Source organism: Oncorhynchus masou, chromosome 2 (genome assembly GCF_036934945.1).
Source record: "Oncorhynchus masou masou isolate Uvic2021 chromosome 2, UVic_Omas_1.1, whole genome shotgun sequence".
In the NCBI taxonomy this organism is placed as follows: Eukaryota; Metazoa; Chordata; class Actinopteri; order Salmoniformes; family Salmonidae; genus Oncorhynchus; species Oncorhynchus masou.
This window is the reverse complement of record NC_088213.1, coordinates 34,256,442-34,279,337: the sequence shown is the minus strand read 5'-3', so window position 1 is coordinate 34,279,337 and position 22,896 is coordinate 34,256,442. Positions and strand designations below refer to the sequence as shown.

The 22,896-nt window shown below is 44.2% G+C and overlaps 1 protein-coding gene across 5 annotated transcripts; it reads right to left on the bottom strand.

Moving 5' to 3' along the window:
- Positions 1-32: 32 nt before the first annotated feature.
- LOC135503671 (ubiquitin carboxyl-terminal hydrolase 47-like) lies at positions 33-22,615 on the bottom strand. Of its 5 annotated transcripts, none has more exons than XM_064921822.1 (29): positions 22,350-22,615; positions 16,497-16,691; positions 15,744-15,857; positions 15,445-15,598; positions 13,107-13,203; positions 12,853-12,998; positions 12,566-12,645; positions 12,237-12,257; positions 9,945-10,094; positions 9,614-9,709; positions 9,300-9,452; positions 8,893-9,051; positions 8,593-8,724; positions 8,316-8,392; positions 7,820-7,875; positions 7,521-7,633; positions 7,294-7,401; positions 6,846-7,053; positions 6,616-6,731; positions 6,343-6,462; positions 5,398-6,199; positions 4,236-4,411; positions 4,041-4,121; positions 3,739-3,854; positions 3,214-3,332; positions 2,391-2,521; positions 2,038-2,085; positions 1,788-1,918; positions 33-1,627 (listed from the first exon to the last, which is right to left on the bottom strand). In XM_064921822.1, exons 1-29 carry the CDS (start codon positions 22,392-22,394, stop codon positions 1,453-1,455), a joined length of 4,119 nt encoding a protein of 1,372 aa, XP_064777894.1. In that variant the 5' UTR covers positions 22,395-22,615; the 3' UTR covers positions 33-1,452. The 5 variants fall into 5 exon arrangements, with proteins under 5 accessions (XP_064777894.1, XP_064777901.1, XP_064777907.1 ...); XM_064921829.1 differs by having other exon boundaries at positions 12,237-12,254; XM_064921835.1 differs by lacking the exon at positions 12,237-12,257.
- Positions 22,616-22,896: the final 281 nt, after the last annotated feature.

Sequence of the window (22,896 nt, the reverse complement as noted above, 5' to 3'; positions counted from 1 at the left end):
ACCATGTTAAATCCATATAAATGCAGAATTGGTAAAGTGGGGATTCAAAATATTTAATTTACAATAACAGAATACTGCAGTTATGAAAAAAACATTTTAATTTCAATTCTAAAATCTATGTTCACACAAGATTTAAAACTCAAAACAAATTATTTTATTGGCATTTCTACTGTGAACAGCTTGTGGTAGGCAGCATTAGAAGCCCAGAGGAGCTCTGCTGGGCCCTGCAGCGTGGATACCCAGTCAGCTGGTCCAGTAAGGTCTATGCCCTCTGGTCTCAGTCTGAGAAGCAGCAGCAGGTATATATTGCCACAACCACCACCCAACCATCTCCCAAAACCACTGAGGGCTCCCGCCCCTCAAGCAATCAGCATGCACGTGGCCTCGACAGACACGCACTTTCACATCGTGCAGAAATAAACAGGTTTCTAAATTAACATAACGTTAAATACAGACAAAATGTTTTTAATGTGTGCCAGAGGTCGCTCACAATAACATCAAAATAATTTACATTGAACAAAATGATGAGCTCCTTAACATAGTCTACATGGTGGTCTAGTTGCCATTTCCTTGGTAATTGGAGGACTAACACATATCAGTGAATCAAGAGGAAGTGAGGCTAAGCTCCTATAAAGCGTAGGGGGTGGAGCAGCAGTAAGAGGAGTTTCCACAGTGATGTACACTGTGGCATTCTGGGAAAACAGCAGAAACCCTCCACGTCAGCAAATCAAAAATTACCACTTTATAGAATCAGAGAAGACAGGTCATTAAATGTTGAACTACGTATCGATTTGCCAAAGATGATTAAAAAAACTGCAGTTTGGATTAAAGAAGACAAAGAAACTGGAAGAAGACAAAGTGAGTTTGTTGTCGTAGATACTCTTGGCTTTATACTCACAGTCTCTAAAGTGGGTGGGTGGGACGAGCATCGCTCTAGCCTGGTGAAATATCAGATGTGGAGAATTTGAACCAGGTACATGTTCACAGATGGGTCGGGTAGGCTCTATCGCTAGTCTGTCTAACAGAGGGAGAGCGAGAAACCCAAGTGCAAGAGGGAGATGAGAAATAAAGTGTTGCGGAGAAGGAGAGGAAACTGACAGACTTGTCTTTTCCTCTGGCCTACACAGCTCTACTCTGATCATGCACCCATGTCTGGAACATTTTCTTTAAATTGATTTGTCTATATAGTATTTGTTTTATTGAATAGCTTTTGCACTTCCCTTTAAACTTCACAGTACAATAAACTATAGTGCACAATATGATTTCTGAGCCACTCTCTTTCCCCTAGAGCCCAGATGGGAGGACGAGAGATGGTGTGTGAGCCGCACTGATCTGGTGACGTCGTCGAGTCAATGTGGGGCCCCACGCCAGACAGGGTCCCTTGGCCGGGCAAGCTACACTGCGGCAGGCAGGCAGGCCAACCAGCTAACTGGGACGGGCCTCAGAAGGGCCTCAGTCCTGCCCCGGGTCCTTGACCGGGCCCCCATCCAGGTAGATCTTAAGGGCCTTCTCCTTACGAGGTGAGTAACTGACCCGGTGGCCAGTCTTCAGCAGCCGGCTGCTCTCCTTCTTCATCAGCTCATTGCGTTCGTCTTCAGACTGTTCCATAGGCTCCTCTGTGCTGTCCCTGAAACCCAAGAGCACAAGCTGAGAATTTCTGGAGAATATACCTATATTAAACAAAATATCTGCAATTATCCTGAACATCCCATTGTCATGTCACAACACCTACTCATTTGAAATGGCAAAGGGCCCTGTTCCAGTATGGCAGAGTATGATGGGTTTACCTGTAGAAGACCACAGCACCATCATCACAGATGTACAGAGGCCACACATTCAGAGTGGACACTTTAGGGTTCCAGTCCAGATCCTGCTGGATCTCCAATACTGAGATATCACAAGGAAATGTTCCTCTCCCCTGCAGGAGACAATCAGGACGCCAGTCAGTAAACTGGGAAACATTTCAGGAAATTAAGTGGAGTGAAACAGCGCAAGAGTAAAAGTAAATCCTAACAGCATCAAAAACAGTTTACCTACCTTGGCAAACTCCAGGTTTTCAAGAGGAACACCACTTATTTCACTGAGCTGGAGAGAGAATTGATGTCACAAATTGCCTTTTAATATCGATTTAGCATGCCCTATTATTTACCTTGCAACTTATGCATCTCAAAAGTCTAGAGGCTGATGTTATATACTGTGATGTGAAAAGTTACAGTGCATCTCACTACTCCCATGTGGTGCATCAGACCCTGTGATGTTGATGGTAGCAGCACTTAGTGGGTAAGACAATCCCACAGTGCTGCCTTGCAAGCCAGCGTGTCTGTGGCCTCAGACATGTGCATCAGTGTACAAGGCCTGGCACCACATTCAGGACGTGAATACACACATACCTTTTCCTTGAGTTCCTCCACACTGCTGCTCTCCAGAACCACTTCCTGGAAGGGCTCCAGCTTCATCTGGGCGGGGGTCCAGCGGCGGGTCAGCACAGCCAGCTGGGACATGGACTTCATCTTCTCCGGTCCTGGAAAGGGGCAGGAGGGGAGGGTTGGGGATGGCTGAGCGAGCACACACCCACTGTCTCGGTCTGCCTCTCTTTCTCACAAGTGATACTCTTTCCCCCCCCTTTTTTTCAAAAATTCTTTACCCCTTTTTTTTCTCCACAATTTTGTGGTGTCCAATTATTGTAGTAGCTACTACCTTGTCTCATCGCTACAACTCCCGTACGGGCTCAGGAGAGACGAAGGTTGCAAGTCATGCGTCCTCCGATACACAACCCAACCTAGCCGCACATCAGCGCGCATCCAACCCGGAAGCCAGCCGCACCAATGTGTCGGAGGAAACACCGTGCACCTGGCAACCTTGGTTAGCGCGCACTGCGCCCGGCCCGCCACATGAGTCGCTGGTGCGCGATGAGACAAGGACATCCCTACCGACCAAGCCCTCCCTAACCCAGACGACGCTAGGCCAATTGTGCGCACAAGTGATACTCATTCAAATGAGACAATTCAGTTCTACAGGGCTTTTCCTTTTACAGTAATTGTAATTGTTAAAGCTTCCTCTAAAGCCATTTTTACATGACCTAATATAGGCGTTTGATATAAAGCAGTAATATATTTTAGAATAAGTTTGTCTCTTTTCAGGCTATGATGACCATGAGGCGATTTACAAATGGTTCTGAAGAGAGTAGTCGAAACAATAGCAAACCAGTATTACCATCTAGAACCTCCAAAAAGACCTCCCAGTTACTGGAGATGTTGATGTCCTCCTCATAGACGTGGTAGTCCAGAAACACTGTCCCTGGGTTCTTCCACGTCTTCTTCCTGAGACGGAACCTGACCCCACATACACATACAATTAGGATTCAACAACACTTCTTATCAATAAGCATCAGCTGTGAGTCAGTGCTTTAAAAAGGTCACTCACGATGTGCCTTTGAGCAAGGCACTTATCCAGAGAAACTTACAGGAGCAATTAGGGTTAAGAGCGTCTTCTAAATGACTAAAGACTTTGACATTCTAATTGTATCACCACAAAGACACCTGTGGTACCTTTTACAGTCAACAAATGTTTTCAGAAGAAAATATGTAGGTAAAGGATTCAAGTGTATGATATTTGATGTATGGTTGGATGTGTGCCCATACATTCGTGTGCATTGGATTGTGTATATAGATCATCTTAGATATGCAGATTAGAGTTACTTGACTGTACATGTTTTTAAGTGTGTAAGGTGGAACCCACTTGTCGATGTTGAGGTCCAGCTTGCATTGGTCTTTCAGCTGAGGCATTAGCTCCTCTTTGGACTGTTTCACAGTCATGCCCTTAGCAAACACTGTGTCCACGAGGAACTTACAGGGCTGGGGAGGAGAGACACACACACACTTAAGCATGAAACACAATGACATATAGAACTGTCACATAATACACCCTGGTGACAAATCCATCAGTGACACACCTACAGACTGCTGTTATGTGAGGAAATTGCACAACACCGAATAACTTCTTGTGTGTGTGAAGAAACATCAGCTCATCCCGGTCCTTACCTCTGCATCATTCACTAGCAGCTGGTACACTTTCACCCGATACTCGCCCTTCTTCAGTGCTCTGCCTAATCGAATGGTTATCTGTAAGAAGACCAAGAGGAGCGTCATGGATAAGATTGTTTGTAAAAAAAAAACACCATTATCTTTTGAAAAAAGTAATGTTTTGAAAGGGGCAGATAGTGAGACGCTACGGACCTTGTTGTCGTCAGAGAAGGAGGAGAGGGTCTCGTTAAGCCGTACACTCTCAAACTCCTGGTTGTTGGCGTAGACGCGGAACACCTTGAACTGGGTAGAGGTGACCCCCACAAAAGGCTCCAGGTTCTGTTTGAATGCTGACAGAGTTATCCTCTTATCCACATGGACCAGTACACCTGACAGGCAAACAGCACCAAAACATACGTTTCAATTAGTTGGAACAAACTAACCATATAACAGTATATTAAATACTACATGTGGATTTTGTTCTAACAGCATCTAAACCAGTGTTTCTTAACCCTCGAGGTGTTGCTCTGTCAGATAACTGACATGAGTGCTTATCTTAAATTAACCTATTCACATCCATGTACTATATTTAGTACGATATCAAAAAATGTGCCAGAAATTCTGGTTTGTGTAAATGCATGAAATTTGGTGTTAACATAGTGAGCACAAGTGTCTAAGACAGGCCATAATGACAATTTAGTATTGTTATTCTCTATCATACTTTAAAATGACTTCAGCATATGCATTTTGAAATACATTTCAGAATTAAATTGTTTAAAAGCATATAGTATTGTTATCTGACTTGTTCTAAGACCAAATATATGATTCAACTCCTTGTTGTTTGTGAACTACAGCCGTTTCTGTATCGTAGTATACAGAATACAGTATATGCAATACAAGCTGTCTTAATGGAGATTGGAGAGAGTCATTTTACAGCGTTCTCCCTCTCTCAGATCTTAAACATCTTCAAATCTTATTATACAGTATAAGCAAATCCAATGGAGAATGAGGCCTGCTACAGCATTCTCCCCCTTTCTCACAGGCACACATGTACACACATACCACAGACATGCACACATGCGGGTGTGCATGGATGTCTCATGATGGGGTATGAAAAATTGGTCATCTTTGAGCACTTTCTGACCACTTCTAACATGGGAAAACATGTATGGAAGGTTTCATTCAAATCAAAATGGTGCAGTAAAAAAGTGATTAAATTCATAGTATGAACAACCCACACTTATTCCACAGAAAAAGGATAAAAAAACAATTCTACAGTTCCCACAAACTAAACATTCAATCAAAAAAAGTTAGGACAGACTAAACAACATTAGAATCAAAGACCTGCATTTGTAAATAGATTATGAAGACGTACATTTCTGGCCTCCTTCCCCAGAGCCGTCCTCCTGTGCATATGGTTCTGCTCTGAAGTAGAGGTAATAGGATTCCGCCTTGCTCTTCCCATTCTCATCATACTCGCTGTCCGTGCCACTGTCCTCCTCGGCTGTGTCCCACGTCTCCTTCTTGCCCTCATTGGCCTTGGAGCGGCGGCTGCTGGTGATGCTGTGTGAGTCCAGACCATTGGCAAGCTGGATGGGGCCGCTGTCGGCGTTGCACAGCGTGTCACTGCTGTGGCTGGAGCTCAGGATGTCACTGTCCACTGAGCTCGTGCTGCGATCGTTGTTCACCTCAGAGTCCGAGCGCTCCTCCCCAGGGAACTGGGTTTCCGGGTCGGAGTAGGCCCCCCCGCCGCTGGCCACCCGGATCCGGTTCTCCAGCTCTCGGTTGTCGACTGCAACGACAGCGGATACAGAGGAGGAGTCTGGTTCCTGAGAAGGTGAGGGGGACTCGATCTGTTCGAAGTCGCTGGTGTCTGAGCTCTTCTGGCTGTCACTGGTGCTGGAGCCCTGCTGCGTCTGGAGGGACAGGTTCTTCAGCTTCTCTGTGCTCTCCTCCAAGATGGTCTCTACAGAATTCCTGTTGCCCTTTGACCCCTCAGAGCACTCCTCAGGGTCGCCGCCCACTTTTTGGCAAATAGTTCTGTTGGTGCCGGGGGATTGCACAGGGAGCGAGACAAACAGGCGGATTGTGTTCCCATGGCGATCCAGCAGTTTCCACAAGAGGGAATCAGTGAAAGTGACCTGGTGATCTGGGGATTCAGAGCTTTCCACGAAAACCTAAGAGAAACAGATAATGGACAAATTAGGTTTGTGTTACATCTGCGATCAAAGCACTGCTGAAAAATTATGTTTACAGATACACAACATTAACACAGCAGACAAGCTGGAAAGGACAATAATAAAGTAAAGTAGAGTGTGACCTTGTTGCTCCTGAAGAAACCCTCTGCTTTCAATGTCTTGTTGGGCACGTAGAGAAGCCGAAGGTCATTATAGCAGCGCTCCAGGACAACACGCATGGTTTCAGCTGAGAGCTCTGTGGCCTTTCAACAAACAATACACACACAGTGGAGAGATACTGCATCACAGATCCCAAAACAAATACTGGCAGATTTCATGGTCTTACAAGTGTGGACTGTATCCGGCTGGATTAGATAGAAAGGAAGAATTAAAGAGGAGTGTCTGAACTAACTTACCTGTGCAATGAGCTGCTTGAACTCAGTGACTGACTGGTTTAGGTAGGCCCTGATGCTGACGGGAGGGGCAACAGTGTCAGTCTTCAGATCCACCACGTGAACCTTCACCATCACCTCTACATAGACACACACCAACCAGTCACACACACACACAACTCATTTCCGAAAAGGCTAAAAGAGTTGCTAGTTAAAGTATTATATTTAAAGTATTGAAGGTGTTTTTTACTGACCTCCGGGTTTGTATGGCTGGAAGACTTGCTCTGGTCTGCGCGTCTCCAGCAGCAGGTCAAACATGTAGGAGGACTTGACCCCGCCCAGCAGCAGCCCCATGGGGGTGTCCTCCTCACCCTCGTACGAGCGCTCCAGGTACTCATGGAACTCATCGTACTTGACCAGGCGACAGCAGTCCAGCGGGACCACCCCATCCAGTTCCATGAGCTAGGGAGCAGAATGGGTGGCCAAAGACACACACAAACACGTCCAATTGCTAATAGACACATAAGATAATGTTTAGAAGCTTCTTTTGGTCATTGTAACCCCCCTTTTGTTCTTAGAACTATGTCTATCCTAGGACCTCTCTCTATTCTGACACCGACCGCTGGCTGGTATGAACTGCAGCTGCTGAGTGAGATTAGCTTTCAATGCTTTCCTCCGCATTTAGCTTCCACTCTGACTTACCTTGTAGGCCATCTCTGTTGCCTCTCTGAGCGTCTTGTCCTTGTGCACTTCCAGCTTGTTCTCCATCATAGCCATCATCTTCACCGGATGCATGCAGAACAGCTTGATCTGACAGAGAAATACAGAGCAATTAACAACAATACAACCCCTGTAAAAACAACAGTAGAACATACAGTCAAATGACCGACACCGTTGCCCATGGGAAAGTCCACAGGAGGAGGATGTACCTTGCAGGTATTGCGCTCGATCTCCCTCTGTCTTTTCTCCTGCTCCTCAGACTCCTTCTCCCTCTGGACCAGATGCTTTATGTGCTCAGGGAAGTCATCAGAATCCAGATACTCTGCAGTGGTAACAACACGGCCCATCAGTCAAGAGATCACCATAACTAACTGGGGGTCCAAGTCATTGAGAGAGACTAGGAAAGTTTAACCTTCGAGGATGGTTATACCCACATATTTAACTTTATACAGATGAATAGTCATTTTAGACATTTAAAAGCAAACTTGATTCAATATGTTTCCCTTACTTGCATTCCTTGAGGGGTCTTTCAACCTATAAATCAGCATATACGCATTCGTAGAGCTGTTGGAACAGAAAAACATCTTATTAAATGCAAATGGAGAAAAGGAAAATGAGTAGCCAAATAGAGTTCCATCTTCCTTTCCAAACACATGAAAGAACAGTGCATTACGTAAAAGCTCAGTTATCAACAGGGCTTTGTCCTAGCCTGAATAACCACCCTCTTGTTTTTCTCCCAGGGAGACTTCAATAAAATGTAGGGCTCTGAGTAAACAAGCACCAGTTCATCCCCATTAAAGCTTCCTCTGGTATTGAACATTGCGGTGTGTGGAGTGGGACGTGAACAGATGCTGGTAATGTTCTGGCCATGTAGGCATGCATTAGTAGGTACATAGAATGATATTGTGAGATGGGAGAGCCAGGCATGGGAGTGAGATGTGTTCAGGGACATATTGATTTCAGATCAATCCAGAGAGTGACTTAGAGACAGGAGCTCCACTGACCTGGCAAAGGCACTGGAGTAATAGCCTCTGCTCCCCGAGGACCCTCCATACGTTTTCCTGATGTCTTCCTGGGTGATCTATAGAAGGACACACACATCAACACACTGGACCACCACCGTTGTGTTTCTGACAACTGTCAGTTACAATGACAGGCGTCGATTTCTTAAGTCTATTTAAAGCATAGGTTGAGGAGTTATGTTGATGCAACCTGTGTTGAGTTGTTTTGTCTAGTATTACATGCATAGTAAACATAAGTTATTTGAAGACTGAGAATAACCTTGCTGACGTGCTGGTCGTTGAAACTGTACCACTGGCCATCGCTGAAGGACTTAATGCAGGCATAGTAGTGGCCACCTGCAGCGCTGCCCGAATGCACCATGACCGAGAACAGCTCAAAGGTCAATGAATTCTGGAGACGAGACAGGGGCAGGAGAGACAATTGGCTAACAATTAAATCCAATGACAGCAGATTGCACTACATGCAAACAGACCAGGATGGGCTATAAGACACAGGGAGTACGGGTGCTAGAGTGTAAGGCCGGTTTGTGTGGTATTACATAGTGTTGAGGCTGGGTACCTTTGGCTTCAGGACCCTCTCAGTACTGCTGGCGCTGTCCAGGCAGATGCCCTCATCCACACCGTCGTCCGCCGAGAAGTCGTTGCTCATCTGGTCGCTGTGGCAACTGCCTTCATTCTCTGCCCCGCTGTCAGTGCAGCTCTCCGTTTGAGGAGATTTCTATGAGAGCAGGCATTGATCAAAAACAAAGAGCGGGATGGAAAGAGAGAGAAAGCAGACAGAGTTCAGGTATCAGTTACACTCATGAATTAATGATGACTTCATGGAAATTACTAATACATGAAACATAATCGAAAATCTAATTTGAGTGGACCTGAAAGGCTGGCACTATTCCACCGCACCCCATGCCTCATTATTCTATCTAGAGTATAACACATAGGAGGCCACACTGGGCTGGTGTGTCTCACCTCGTCCTCCACGTCAATGAAGGGACCCATGTCCAGCTCCTCAGGGAAGGACATGCAGTCATTGAGTTTGATGCGGTGCATAGTGGTGTAGTCAAAGTCAAAACGCTTCAGCTGCAGAGTCAGCAGGTAGGGAAAGTGCAGAAATCTCAGACCCTGTGGAGGGAGGGCAGAGGGCCAGAACACTGGTGGGTCAGAACACAAATTGCCTGGGCAGACCAGTGGCCACCTTCACTCAATCCCCCCCATCAGTTCTCCCATGACCCAAAGGGAAGTGTGGTCTTAACATCAACAAGATCACTAGTCTGTATACTCACCTTTCGGGCATCACATTTTTTCTTGCAGCGCTCACAGAAGTACTGGTTGGCCCCGTCCAGAGTCTCTGGCTGGACGAAGGCCTGCAGAGCCTCCTCCTGTTTCAGTGAGTCACAAAGGCACTGTATCAGTAACAACTCTGACCACATTTACATCAAATTACACTGTCTTAGAAAAATGCAGGAGCATACAGCACAGTCTGGACTTCAGTGTCTGCGCGGTGAATACATAAATGACCATCATAGCTTTGATCTCTTCACACACTTGGATTAATACTGCTATAGTCATGAAGAAGGGCAGAGACATAAGAGATGGTGGCAGAGAGACACGCACCACGCTGCTATAAGCCTGGCTGGCCCCAAATGGTCTGATCACCAGAGGGATGTCCAGGTAGGTGTCAATCCTCCAGCTCTCATAGCCACACTCCAGACAGCGCACATAGTCCTTCAGCTTCCCCTGGTACAGCTGGTTAATCAGGTCAGCCTGAGGGGGGACACAACACGAGGGAGTCAGGCCCAAGCAGTCACAACACTCACACACATGTATCTCTCAGAATTGTGAAATACGCACTTCACTGCTCACACTGAACCTACTACTCACAACTCTATGCCAGCTTCATAATAATGTAAACTCCCTAAACTCTAACACCCCCCAAAGACAATGACTCGTCTCCTCTCAAAGAGTCAACACATTTCACTTAATATGTGATTGCAAGACCAGGCTCATTAACTGGGTAAGACCCTATTTAACAGGTAGAGACCAATTGGTCCAAGTGTTGGATGTTAATGGAAAACTGTCTAATGCAAGAGGAGATTAGCTGTGGAGTCCCGCAGGGGAGTGTCCTTGGTCCACTGCACATTAATATGACAATCAGCCTGCTTGTAAATTGTTTTTGTACATGGATGACTCTGCTCAATTGGTATCCCAAAAGAACAAAGTCTCAGTAGAAGAGATCCTTAGAGCAGAGTTATTCAATATTACTAAATGGCTTATTTGGTTCCAGAGTAATGCTTGCAAGGTCCCCTGGTTTCAGTGTCAAAGTGGGCAACTCAGAGGTTAGACCAAAAACATCACCTTGGGTGTTAATTTGATAGGTACCTGACCTGTGAGATTATGTTTAACAAAAATAAAAATATAATTCCTAGCTCAGACCTCTAAATGGCTTGATATTTACACCCTGAAGAGTCTGGCAGGTAAACTAGTTCAGTGTCACTGATTAGCCCACCCAATTTTACCTACCTCATCCCCATATTGTTTATATTTATTTACTTTTCTGCACACCAGTATCCCTACCTGTACATGACCATCTGATCATTTATCACTCGTGTTAATCTGTAAAATTGTAATTATTCGCCTACATCCCCATGCCTTTTGCACACAATGTATATAGACTTTTTTTCTACTGTGTTATTGACTTGTTAATTGTTTACTCCATGTGTAACTCTGGTGAAATAAAAAAAAATGTGTGCTCAGCAGCCACAAACATCTAAACAACAATTTAAGATTGAAAACTTTTAATTCTAAAGAATAAGCCACAGACCAGCTTAAACAAGCTTGTAAGAATTGTATTTTAACTCCCCCGGCCCTTGAACTAATCTGGAGGTCCAGCATTTTAAGCAGCTAGGGTGGCCATCTATGTAAAAATAAATGTTAATTGAACTAGTCCGGTAAGGTCCACAGAATTATCACTGTCTCAGACCCTCACATACCTATACAATTATGTTTATTTAGAGATGTCCACCAGCATACTACCTGCACCAGAGACCTTCACCATTTTAAATTTAAGAGTATATCTGGTAAGAATACTTTCTTATATTCCGGTGCTGTGGAGTAAAACAAACTACCATAGCAACTTAAAGCCATACCAACAATAACCTAATTTAAATAGAATGTAAAAGCTAGCTGATTGAAAAGTAGAAAACATTTTAATGTCTGTATATATCTGGAATATGTAACTAATCTACCCTGAGTGTGCAAAACATTATGAACATCTGCTCTTTCCCTGACCAGGTGGAAGCTATGATCCCTTATTGACGTCATCTGTTAAATCCACTCAAATCAGTGTACATGAAAGGGAGGAGACAGGTAAGAGAGGGATTTTTATGTCTTGAGACATGGATTGTGTGTGACATTCAGAGGATGAATAGGCAAGAGAAACGTAAGTGCCTTTGAATGGGGTATGGTAGTAGGTGCCAGGCACACTGATTTGTGGCAAGGACTGCAAAGCAGTTGCACACTCAACAGTTTCTCATGTGTAATAAGAATGGTCCACCACCCAAAGGACATCCAGCCAACTTCACAACTGTGGGAAGCATTGGCATCAACATGGGCCAGCATCACTGTGGAACAATTTTGACACCTTAGAAACCAAGCTTCAACAAGTTGAGGCTGTTCGGAGGGTGAAAGGGTGTGCAACTTAATATTAGGAAGGCATTAATGTTTTGTACACTCTGTATGTCAACAACCCCAAAAAAATAGGGACCACAGCAGAAATAAATCTGAATTTATTGTGCAATCCCATTCACGTTTTCTGTATGCATGTAATGTGTACATGTAATTTTTTAAATGACAAATAAAATCAAACAAACAGTTGAAGAAGACAATAATAGAAGTTCAAATAAGTACCGTAAGTGGAGAAAACTGCTGCTGGGGACACAAATATAGCAAAAATCAAAATGGGACTTTGATTAACCACTGATAATGCAGAGCATTCTTTACAAATACAGCTAAACACAGGAGCTCACGTGTAGGAGCCTAGTGCTTCTATTCACAGTGAATTAAGTGTTTACGGTTCATACCAAACTCCTGAGATCAAAAAACGCTAACCCTCAGCCTTACTGGCTCTTTCTCACCTTCCCACAGAAGGCCCTTTGTTCTGGGCCTGGGGGAGGCCCGCATTGGCTCCCTGGATTAGTGTTGTCAGACAAGTGGCAGGGTTCAATTTTCTTTCATACCTGCTCTGTCTGCTTCCATTTCTGCTCCAAGGCATCAAACATGACCCTACACAGCTCCTGGACGTCATGCTGCTGCCAGGCTGAAAACAGATCCGCAGACACCACAGAAGAGACAGACAAACACACACACGGACCAGTTAAGACACAGTGAACTGTGTGACAAAACAAACAAAGTAACCCTTCCCTCACACTCTTCCAGTTCATTTATCAAAACATCAGAAGAGGCTGAGCCTGGGCTCCTCTTGGTTACGGGGAGGCTGCCTAGATGTAGCAGTGTGACAGCCCACCTTCGCTGCTGTCCCAGCCGAAGCTGCGGGTCACGTCGGTGGTCTCGATGGCCCTCTTCTTACTGGTCTGCAGCAGCAAAAACAGCCTCTGTAGCTGGTAAGGGATGCTGGTAACCGGGTCTTCCTCCGACTCCTCAAACTCCCAGCTGAAGGGAACAGTGGACAAGTAGAAAATAGTTTTAGGACAAAGTTCTTCATTAAATACAGTTGTTTAGTAGAACAATACAAAGAGCTTCACGAGAACAGGTACTTACTTGTACAGTGCATTTCTGAACTCCGGGGTCATAAACAGTGTTTGTAGAAGGCTGTTCAAATAGCAGGTCATGGCCTGGTTAACCAAACCCACATATCCTGCAGAGGGGGAGAGACATGAAATCCAAATCAAATGGAATGTCACATGTGCCAAATACAGTGACATGCTTACTTACAAGCCTTTAACCAACAATGCAGTTAAGTAAAAAAAAAAAGTCACAAATAATTAAAGATAAGCAGTAAAATAATAATAGCGAGGCTATATACAGGGGGTACCGGTACAGAGTCAATGTGCGGGGGCACCGGTTAGTTGAGGTAATATGAACATGTAGGTAAGTTAAAGTAACTACGCATAGATAATAAACCGAGAGTAGCAGCAGCGTAAAGGGGGGGGGGGGGACAATGCAAATAGTCCGGGTAGCCATTTGATTAGCTGTTCAGGAGTCTTACGGCTAGAAACTGTTTTGGAAATAGACTTGGCGCGCTGGTACCGCTTGCCGTGTGGGAGCAGAGAGAACAGTCTATGACTAGGGTGGCTGGAGTCTGTCTTGGAATTTTTAGGGCCTTCCTCTGACACAGCCTGGTGTAGAGGTCCTGGATGGCAGGAAGCTTGGCCCCAGTGATTTACTGGGCTGTACGCACTACTCTCTAGTGCCTTGCCGTCGGAGGCCAAGCAACTGCCATACCAGGCAGTGATGCAACCAAGTCAGGCAGGATGCTCTCGATGGTGCAGCTGTAGAACCTTTTGAGGATCAGAAGACCCATGCCAAATCTTTTCAGTCTTCTGAGGGGGTACAGGTTTTGTCATGCCCTCTTCACGACTGTCTTGGTGTGTTCGGAACATGATAGTTTGTTGATGTGGACGCCAAGGAACTTGAAGCTCTCAACCTGCTCCATCGATGAGAACGGGGGCGTGCTCGGTCCTCCTTGTCCTGTAGTCCACAATCATCTCCTTTGTCTTGATCACGTTGAGGGAGAGGTTGTCCTGGCACCACACGGCCAGGTCTGGCCTCCTCCCTATAGGCGGTCTCATCGTTGTCGGTGATCAGGCCACTGTTGTGTCATCGGCAAACTTGATGGTGTTGGAGTCGTGCTTGACCATGCAGTCATGAGTGAACAAGAATACAGGAGGGGACTGAGCACACACCCCTGAGGGGTCGCTGTGGAGAGGATCAGCTTGGTGGATGTTGTTACCTACCCTTACCACTTGGGGGCGGCCTGTCAGGATGTCCAGGATCCAGTTGCAGAGGGAGGTGTTTAGTTCCAGGGTCCTTAGCATAGTGATGAGCTTTGAGGGCACTATGGTGTTGAATGCTGCGCTGTAGTCAATTAACAGCATTCTCACATAGGTGTTCCTTTTGTCCAGGTGGGAAAGAACAGTGGAGTGCAATAGAGATTGCATCATCTGTGGATCTGTTTGGGCAGTACGCAAATTGGAGTAGGTCTAGGGTTTCTGGGATAATGGTGTTGATGTGAACCATAACCAGCCTTTCAAAGAACTTCATGGCTACAGATGTGAGGGCTACGGGTTGGTAGTCAGTTAGGCAGGTTACCTTAGTGTTCTTGGGCATAGGGATATTGGTAGTTTGCTTGAAACATGTTGGTATTACAGACTCAGTCAGGGACAGGTTGAAAATGTCAGTGAAGACACTTGCCGGTTGGTCAGCGGATGCTCAGAGTACATGTGATGTTAATCCGTCTGGCTTTGTGAATGTTGACCTGTTTGAAGGTCTTACATCAGCTACAGAGAGCGTGATCACAGTCATCCGGAACAACTGATGCTCTCATACATGTTTCAGTATTACTTGCCTTGAAGCGAGCATAGAAGTAATTTAGCTCGTCTGGTAGGCTTATGTCACTGGGCAGCTTGCGGCTGTGCTTCTCTTTGTAGTCTGTAATAGTTTGCCTTGCCACAGCCAACGAGTGTCGGAGCCGGTGTAGTACGATTCAATCTTAAACCTGTTTTGATGCTTTGCCTGTTTGATGGTTCGTCGAAAGGCATAGCGGGAGCTTCCAAGTTATAGTCTCGCTCCTTGAAAGCAGCAGCTCTACCCTTAAGCTCCGTGCAGATGCTGCCTGTAATCCATGGCTCCTGGTTGGGGTATGTACGTAGTCACTGTGGGGATGACATCAATGTACTTACTGATGAAGCAAGTTGATGAAGCCAGCCAGACGTGATGTACTCCTCAATGCCAGTGGAGGAATCCCGGAACATATTCCAGTCTGTGCTAGCAAAACAGTCCTGTAGCTTAGCATCTGCTTCATGAAGTGAGCTGTCGGGGGGGGGGTTATGTAAAAGGAAGTGAGGTCAAGAATATGCTGTTGACAGAAAGGGTGTACCTGTGTCAGACTTGTTGAGGATGGAGGAGTAGGAGTAGCTGGGGCTGCTGTAGTCACTGCTGCAGCCCACCGTGCAGTCTCTGGGCAGAGGGCCGATGAAGCGCTCCTGGGAGCTGTCATCCAGACCACTGCTGCCCGCTGTCCCCGACTCATCCTACACAAAGGAGAATTAAGCTTCAGCTCATAGCTACCACTAGTCTACCAAGAATGAGCTGCATGTCAATCCCTCCTCCAGTGGAATGCCCTAGGCATGCTGGTATTCATATTAACCATTAACTCTCATCTTCCCACTCACTCACCGATGCAATCTGAGGCTGTTCTCCGTCCTTGTCTGTGAGTTGGAGGAAGTTCCTCTTCCCGGGCTCAAACCCAAACTCAGTGAGGGAGATCTCACTGCTGGGATCCAGCGAACCCTGCAGGAGATCAGAAAAAGAGAAAAAAGAAGAAAAAAAAACCTTCAGTTTGGACAGGCAGGTCTGAACATGAGAAAACAGCAGACGCAAACAAAATAAAACTAGGATTTGAGATTGAAAATGTCAGTAGTTTCCCCACAATACAACCTAATCAACCTGTCAATCAGAGGTTCCCATTGAATTCATAAGGAGAATCCTCACCATGATCATTCAAAAGATGAGCTTTTAGGACCAGTTTGTGGAGCATGCTGTGGAGCAGCAGTGTTTTGTCATGTAATGTTGGCTGTAGAAGAGGGAGGGGGGAGTAGCCAGCAGCGGAAAGAGAGCTTAATCCACTGACCTACTCTTGTGAGATAACTCCAGCTTCAGATTACTTCAGGGACAGGAAAGAAAGAGACTGGCGTACATAAAGCTATTTACACACTATGGGGAGGATCCAAACGACACCATTTGAAGCCGTTGGTCAGTGAGTGCGGCTCAGTTGAACAGCTGACGTACAGTAGACAGTATAGCGATGTGCGGAGGAGGAGCAAACAACGACGGACGTTTTGGAGGACTACACAAGTACGTAAGCCCCCCACCACCACGATCCAATAAAGGGACCTGGGATCATAAGGTTGTCGTAGGACACAGACTCACCATGTCCCCTGTCTTGCGCCATGCCAGGTCAAAGGTGCCGTTCACATAGCCCGCCTTTTGGGCCACATCCTCAAAGAGTTTGGGAAGGGTGGTGGAGGCTGGCAAGTTGAGGGTGAGCCTCTCGTTGACTGTCTTAGCATTGGTAGTGTCCTGGACTATGCACAGCACTCTGGGCTCCTCCGCCGCATTCTCTATCTGCAGGATGCAGGACACATACAAACACCTTGAGTGCAGAGCACACACCTCTCCATTCAATGTTCTACTTCATGACAAAATATTAACACAAAAATTTTATCACCAGGTTATTTGCATGCATTCAGGGAGCCGAGAGATTTGACTACAGTCAGTGGGTAGGACATTCACATACTCCCACGTGAATGTCATCATAACAGGCGAACGAACACCAGACAAGAAACTAGAGCAGGCGGGTGGTGCAATGCAGGATTACTATTATATGACCTACGGTGTGGACCTCACGTTGCATTACATTCTTGGAAGATGCAGATTAAAATAGCCCTAACCTAGAGAGGGAGTAACATTACAGAGACTGGAACAGAGCCATGCTTCCAAACTATCATAGTGCCAAAAATTCTTCCATAAGGAATGTGTCATCAGTAAGGAAACTGAAAATATCTGGTTAATCTGGTTAAGTAACTCATCAAGGGACGGGATGACAGTACATTATTAAATTGACCAAAAATCATAACATGCAATGATAGATCAAGATTTGAGCCTCGTGCATACATGGAATCTATAGGGCTCGTCTGGTTTACCATCTGCGTGTCTAGAGAGCCTCACATCATCGCAACCTATAGACCTCATTGTTTCTATTCAGTCTGGCTTTGTCCATGTTATTTATGAAATGATGGGCTAGTTATTCAGCTAATCTAGTGAAGCCAGCATTTGTTATTATAACAATGTCCACTACAGTGTATCATACTATTTTTCCCAAAGCAGGCCTTCCAGGAATGACAAGAGAAACCTGTCTAAGACATAGTGGTGTTTGTGTGACTAAGTGTGACCCAAACAACTTTCAGTGAGGCTCACGCAATAACACATGCTTAAAAGGTCTATCAGCACCATTACATGGTCAGTGCTTATTGTGACCTCACAATGATAGTCCATGAGTGTGGTGCGTTAGCATTTAACAAATGTTTCCCTAATCGAAGAACCTTTTGTATTTTCCTAAAGAATTCACATGAGTCATCCCCCAAACAAAAATGCCTATGGTCTGTTTATTTAAACTACATGTGTGTCATGTTGGGCTGGTGTTACCGCCATTTGGGTTAACAGAACTGGCCCTCACTCAATCAGCCAGCCCTCTATTCTAAAAGTTACTATTTTGTTACGGTCTAGGCACAGTGACCAGCTGGTAGTAGGTTGGCCAAACATGCAGGACAGCAAAAACCTGATGCTCCATGCAGTCGTCAGCAAACCCCACACAGTAAGCTGCACACAGTCACAGACTATCCCTCCGCTAGGAGGAACTACCTGAGAAAACCTCTTCATCTCATCGAAAATACTCTGCCTGCAACTCCAAAACATACCCTAATGACACATGGGGAGGAGGGGTGTTAAACACAGATTAAAACAGTGCAAAAAGCTGTTACCAAGAAGTGAAACAGTTATGCAACATGCTAGAGTTTCTCTATGTATCCACAAGCACACCGGCTCAGACTAAATAACTGGGAATGGCACGCTTTCAATTAACTTCTAAACACCACCACTAATACTGTAGGTATTATTAAAATCAAACAGACAGAACTACTAACTATGTAAAGCTGGTGATCTTGGCAAAATATGTCCCGGCTGATGCTACAAACAAGCCGCAGATGTCAACACGAGTGAATTATAAGATTAGGGGTATTTTTATCACAGATAATGTTGCAAGGTGCTGACATGCAGCCGTAGGTGCTATAGAGCACAGACACAAATGCACTACACAGAACAGATACGAGAATCTAGGCTAAATGACAAACAGAGGAATTATTACTTAACTACAACCAGAGTTATTAGTCTGGATTTCTGTTGTTAAGCCAGTCAGGTGACACCGAAAAACATTTTCCTGCCAATAGGGCAAATAACAGCAATCTAACACCCAGCATCAGTAGGCCTACAGCAATACTAACTTTACTGAGCCTTCAGAGGGTGAGAGAACAACCTGGTCTATCGTCACAGGCTGGCAGAAAACCCAGAATTTCAGTAGAACTTCAGCTTGTAATTTTCAGTCTCATTTTCATGTCACTCCAGTCTGTATGATCACATTTTTTCTTCAATCAAGAAGAGTCTGGGAGGGGAAAAAGTGTCTCTTTACTTCCTGGTTTCACAGTAGCACCTGAGGGCTAATGACTCTTCCTGAAACAGATACTGAAACTTTTCTATGCATGTTGTTTCTCGGGAACTGTGAACATTGCATAAAGGGTTAGCAAGAGTGGGCTTGTTAACCTGCTTGGGGATTTGGTTTTCAAAAGAACATTTAGGCCTAACATGAGTTGCCATGGGAATTACATTGCATTAACAGGCATTTGCACATCTGACAAACTGTAGACATACTTTCAGGGAAAGAAAATAAAATGTCCCTAGTATAGTTATGAAAGGTCTGAAACTAACATTTTTATAAAATCTCAAGGAAAAAACAAACATGACAATGAACGTAAATACTAGAGGTCGACCGATTATGATTTTTCAACGCCGATACCAATTATTGGAGGACCAAAAAAGCTGATACCGATTACTCGGCTGATTTAAAAAAAGAAAAGAAATTGTAATAATGACAATTACAACAATACTAAATGAACACTTATTTTAACTTAATATAATACATCAATAAAATCAATTTAGCCTCAAGTAAATAATGAAACATGTCCAATTTGGTTTAAATAATGCAAAAACAAAGTGTTGGAGAAGAAAGTAAAAGTGCAATATGTGCTATGTAAGAAAACTAACGTTTCAGTTCCTTGCTCAGAACATGAAAGCTGGTGGTTCCTTTTAACATGAGTCTTCAATATTCCCAGGTAAGAAGTTTTAGTTTGTAGTTATTATAGAACTATTTCCCTCTATATGATTTGTATTTCATTAACCTTTGACTATTGGATGTTCTTATAGGCATTTTAGTATTGCCAGTGTAACAGTATAGTTCCGTCCCACTAGTTAGCACGCGTTAACTAGCTAGCCATTTCACTTCGGTTACACCAGCCTCATCTCGGGAGTTGATTGGCTTGAAGTCATAAACAGCGCAATGCTTGACGCACAACAAAGAGCTGCTGTCAAAACGCACGTAAGTGCTGTTTGAATGAATGCTTACGCGTCTGCTTCCGCCTACATCCGCTCAGTCAGATACTTGAATGCTCAGTCAGATTATATACAACGCAGGACACGCTAGATAATATCTAGTAATTTCAACCATGTGCAGTTAACTAGTGATTGTGATTTATTGTTGTTTATAAGATAAGTTTAATGCTAGCTAGCAACTTACCTTGTGGAGTGCAACGAGAGAGGCAGGTCGTTATTGCATTGGACTAGTTAACTGTACGGTTGCAAAATTGGATCCCCAAGCTGACAAGGTGAAAATCTGTCCTTCTGCCAATGAACAAGGCAGTTAACCCACCGTTCCTAGGCTGTCATTGAAAATAAGAATGTGTTCTTAACTGATTTGCCTAGTTAAATAAAGGTATACATTTATTTTTTTATAAATCGGCGCCCAAAAATACTGATTTCCGATTATGAAAACTTGAAATCGGCCCTAATTAAATAGGCCATTCCGATTAATCGGTCGACCTCTAGTAAATAGAATAGCACTTACAGTATTAACATCCTGTTACCTCCTAGGAAAGTCTGCTCTCGCAATGGGCCTGCGCAAGGGCTAAGGCCACCACCAGCACAGAGAAAATTATAGGAGTGTTTGAAGCTAGCCTACACAACTTACCGAGAATTAAATATTTGACTTGCAGACCTTGCTTTACTTGAGGAAACCGGAACAATTGTATAACAATACAACAGCAGGTGTACCTATGCTCAATGCCAGATTTCGAAGACTAAGTCTAACCTCAGAGGCCAAAAACACGCTCCACCCCGCTGACTCATCCCACTGCACACGACTTCTGTCAAGCGCTTTAACAGCAGCTAGCAGGTGGCTCTACAAAGTTTAAACCAACCAGTTCCCTCTGGACAACTTAACAGTAGGCAGGAGTTGATATGTTGTGAAGCTTCTGCTTCAAATAATGACTATTGCCTTCATTGGTTGGACAATAACAAGATCTTTAAACTGAGTTTTGGTGCTGTCAAAAAAGCTGTCTCACCTAACCTGTTCCAGTTCAAATTGAGACAAATGAAAGAATCGTTCTCTTGCTTGGTTAATGGATAACAAAGACAATTCTCCATTATTTTACACAAGACATCCACTGAAATATGAGGCCTAGTCATGCTCAAATGCAGAGTGACAGGGGCCCAGGCAGCGATGTGTATAGGGTTGGAGATTGTCATCAGAGTTTGGCCATGAGAGCAGTGAGCCCTGCATCGAGCTGAAATAATAGTTTCAGCTGTGTGATTAGGGGGACGGAGAGAGGACTGATCAAGGCTTCGCTGAGCACAGCAGCACAACGGTTTGGACCTTCAACACTGGGAACACTTGATTATTGAGTGCAGCTGTCCAGAGCAGATTACAACTAGTCAATTCCATTTTAAGGAGATGTTGGCCTCAATAGGATAATACATTCCAGACTCAGCCCTAATACCAGCCTAAACAGAGGTGCAACACTCCTTGTCTTTATCCTTGATCTGCCATTATATTATTTCTTAGCTAGATACACATTTCTAAATTAATATAAGATTTAAATTGTCATTCTAGTACCATTTACAAAAGGTTGGAAAGTGATTAACACAATATGTCAAAAGACAATGTCATTATTTCTGATTGCAATGAAAGCAGGCAGTTCACCGTCTACAGCCCGTGGCACTATATTTCAGCCTCGGGCAAGACTGTGGCCGGATTAGCTACAATAAATACTCGTGTGGAAATTGTGGACACAAACAACCCTATGAAATGTTAATAAGGAGGTACTGACAGTGTCGTAAAAACGTTTAGATTGTTAACAGTTAGACATAATTATAGGGTATTGAGGGTATTGGACCATTACTTACTAGGTAGTTAAGTTACACTTAACATCTAACATTAGCACAGCTAGCTAATAGCACATTTTGTGTACACGATATATCAAATAGTTAACGTTAGGTATGAAACCAAAATGTCATGTGAGACTGATGCTTAGAAAAAAATAGATAGCCAACTGGCTAGCTCTCGCTAGCTAACGTTACCTGGAACAAGGACTTTTTTTGTTTACCCGATCTGAAACTAGCTAGTCATCGACAACGACACCGTCCAGCTGGTTAGTTTGCCTTTGCTTTGACAAGCTAGCCAACTACAATTTAACGTTAGCAGCAGCTCAAAGCAATGTCTAACGACATTATTAGCAAGCTAGTCAACTAAACAAAACCTTGCATTATTACTCTACAATTGTTTTATTTTCCATGTAGTTAGCTGGCTACATCTTGTCCACCATAGCTTCCTAGTTAAACGTTCCTACGCCGTTTTGAGCGAAACAGTCGGGGTTAAAGCGACAGTAACGTTAGCTAGCTATGGTTAGCATGCTAGCAATATTTTCTAACTAGCTAGCTGAAAGCTAACATTAGTTAGCCAGCTCTGTCATTGCGGTTTTACGCGTCAGTAGATAATGCCACCAACTAATTTTCTGTACTAACTAAAAAGTTGATTGTATCATTGACTGTGATAAGGATGGTTACTAAGGGCCCGTTGTTGCCAGAAACCCGTTCTGTAACTGGCTATGATAATCTCACCTCTTTCGGTACGAGCTGGTTCTCTTCGCTGGGCACCATTTCCATTTGTGCGACAATTTATACAGGCATCTACCCGAGCTCGATGTCAACGGGAAAACTTTACCACGGTGAACAAAAACATAATTTGTGTTTTTTCAACCCGAGGGTCTGTAGAACTAAACTGAAACTAATAAAAACTTGTATGAAAATGATATAGGATAGTTTCTGTTACACCACCTAAGCACAAACACACAGCTATCAATGGGGAGGAAATGGACAGCCTTCAGTTTCCCGAGATTTCAAAGAAGGTAACGTCGTCACATCCTTAAACATCTCTGATGTCACTGATAACCCAAGTACGTAGATCAAGTCTGTAGTGCATGTTAACAATTATAATATTGACAAAGTTCCAGTGAAACGCTGTGCTTTTCATCCCCAGGTTTTCTTGTCATGCTCTTTAATTTATAAGCATAATTTTTCTCCACACAGATATTATATATGGAATAATCGGGATATATTGTGTAAACATACTTATTTGTTTTTAGAATATTGGTTCCGAAATAATATC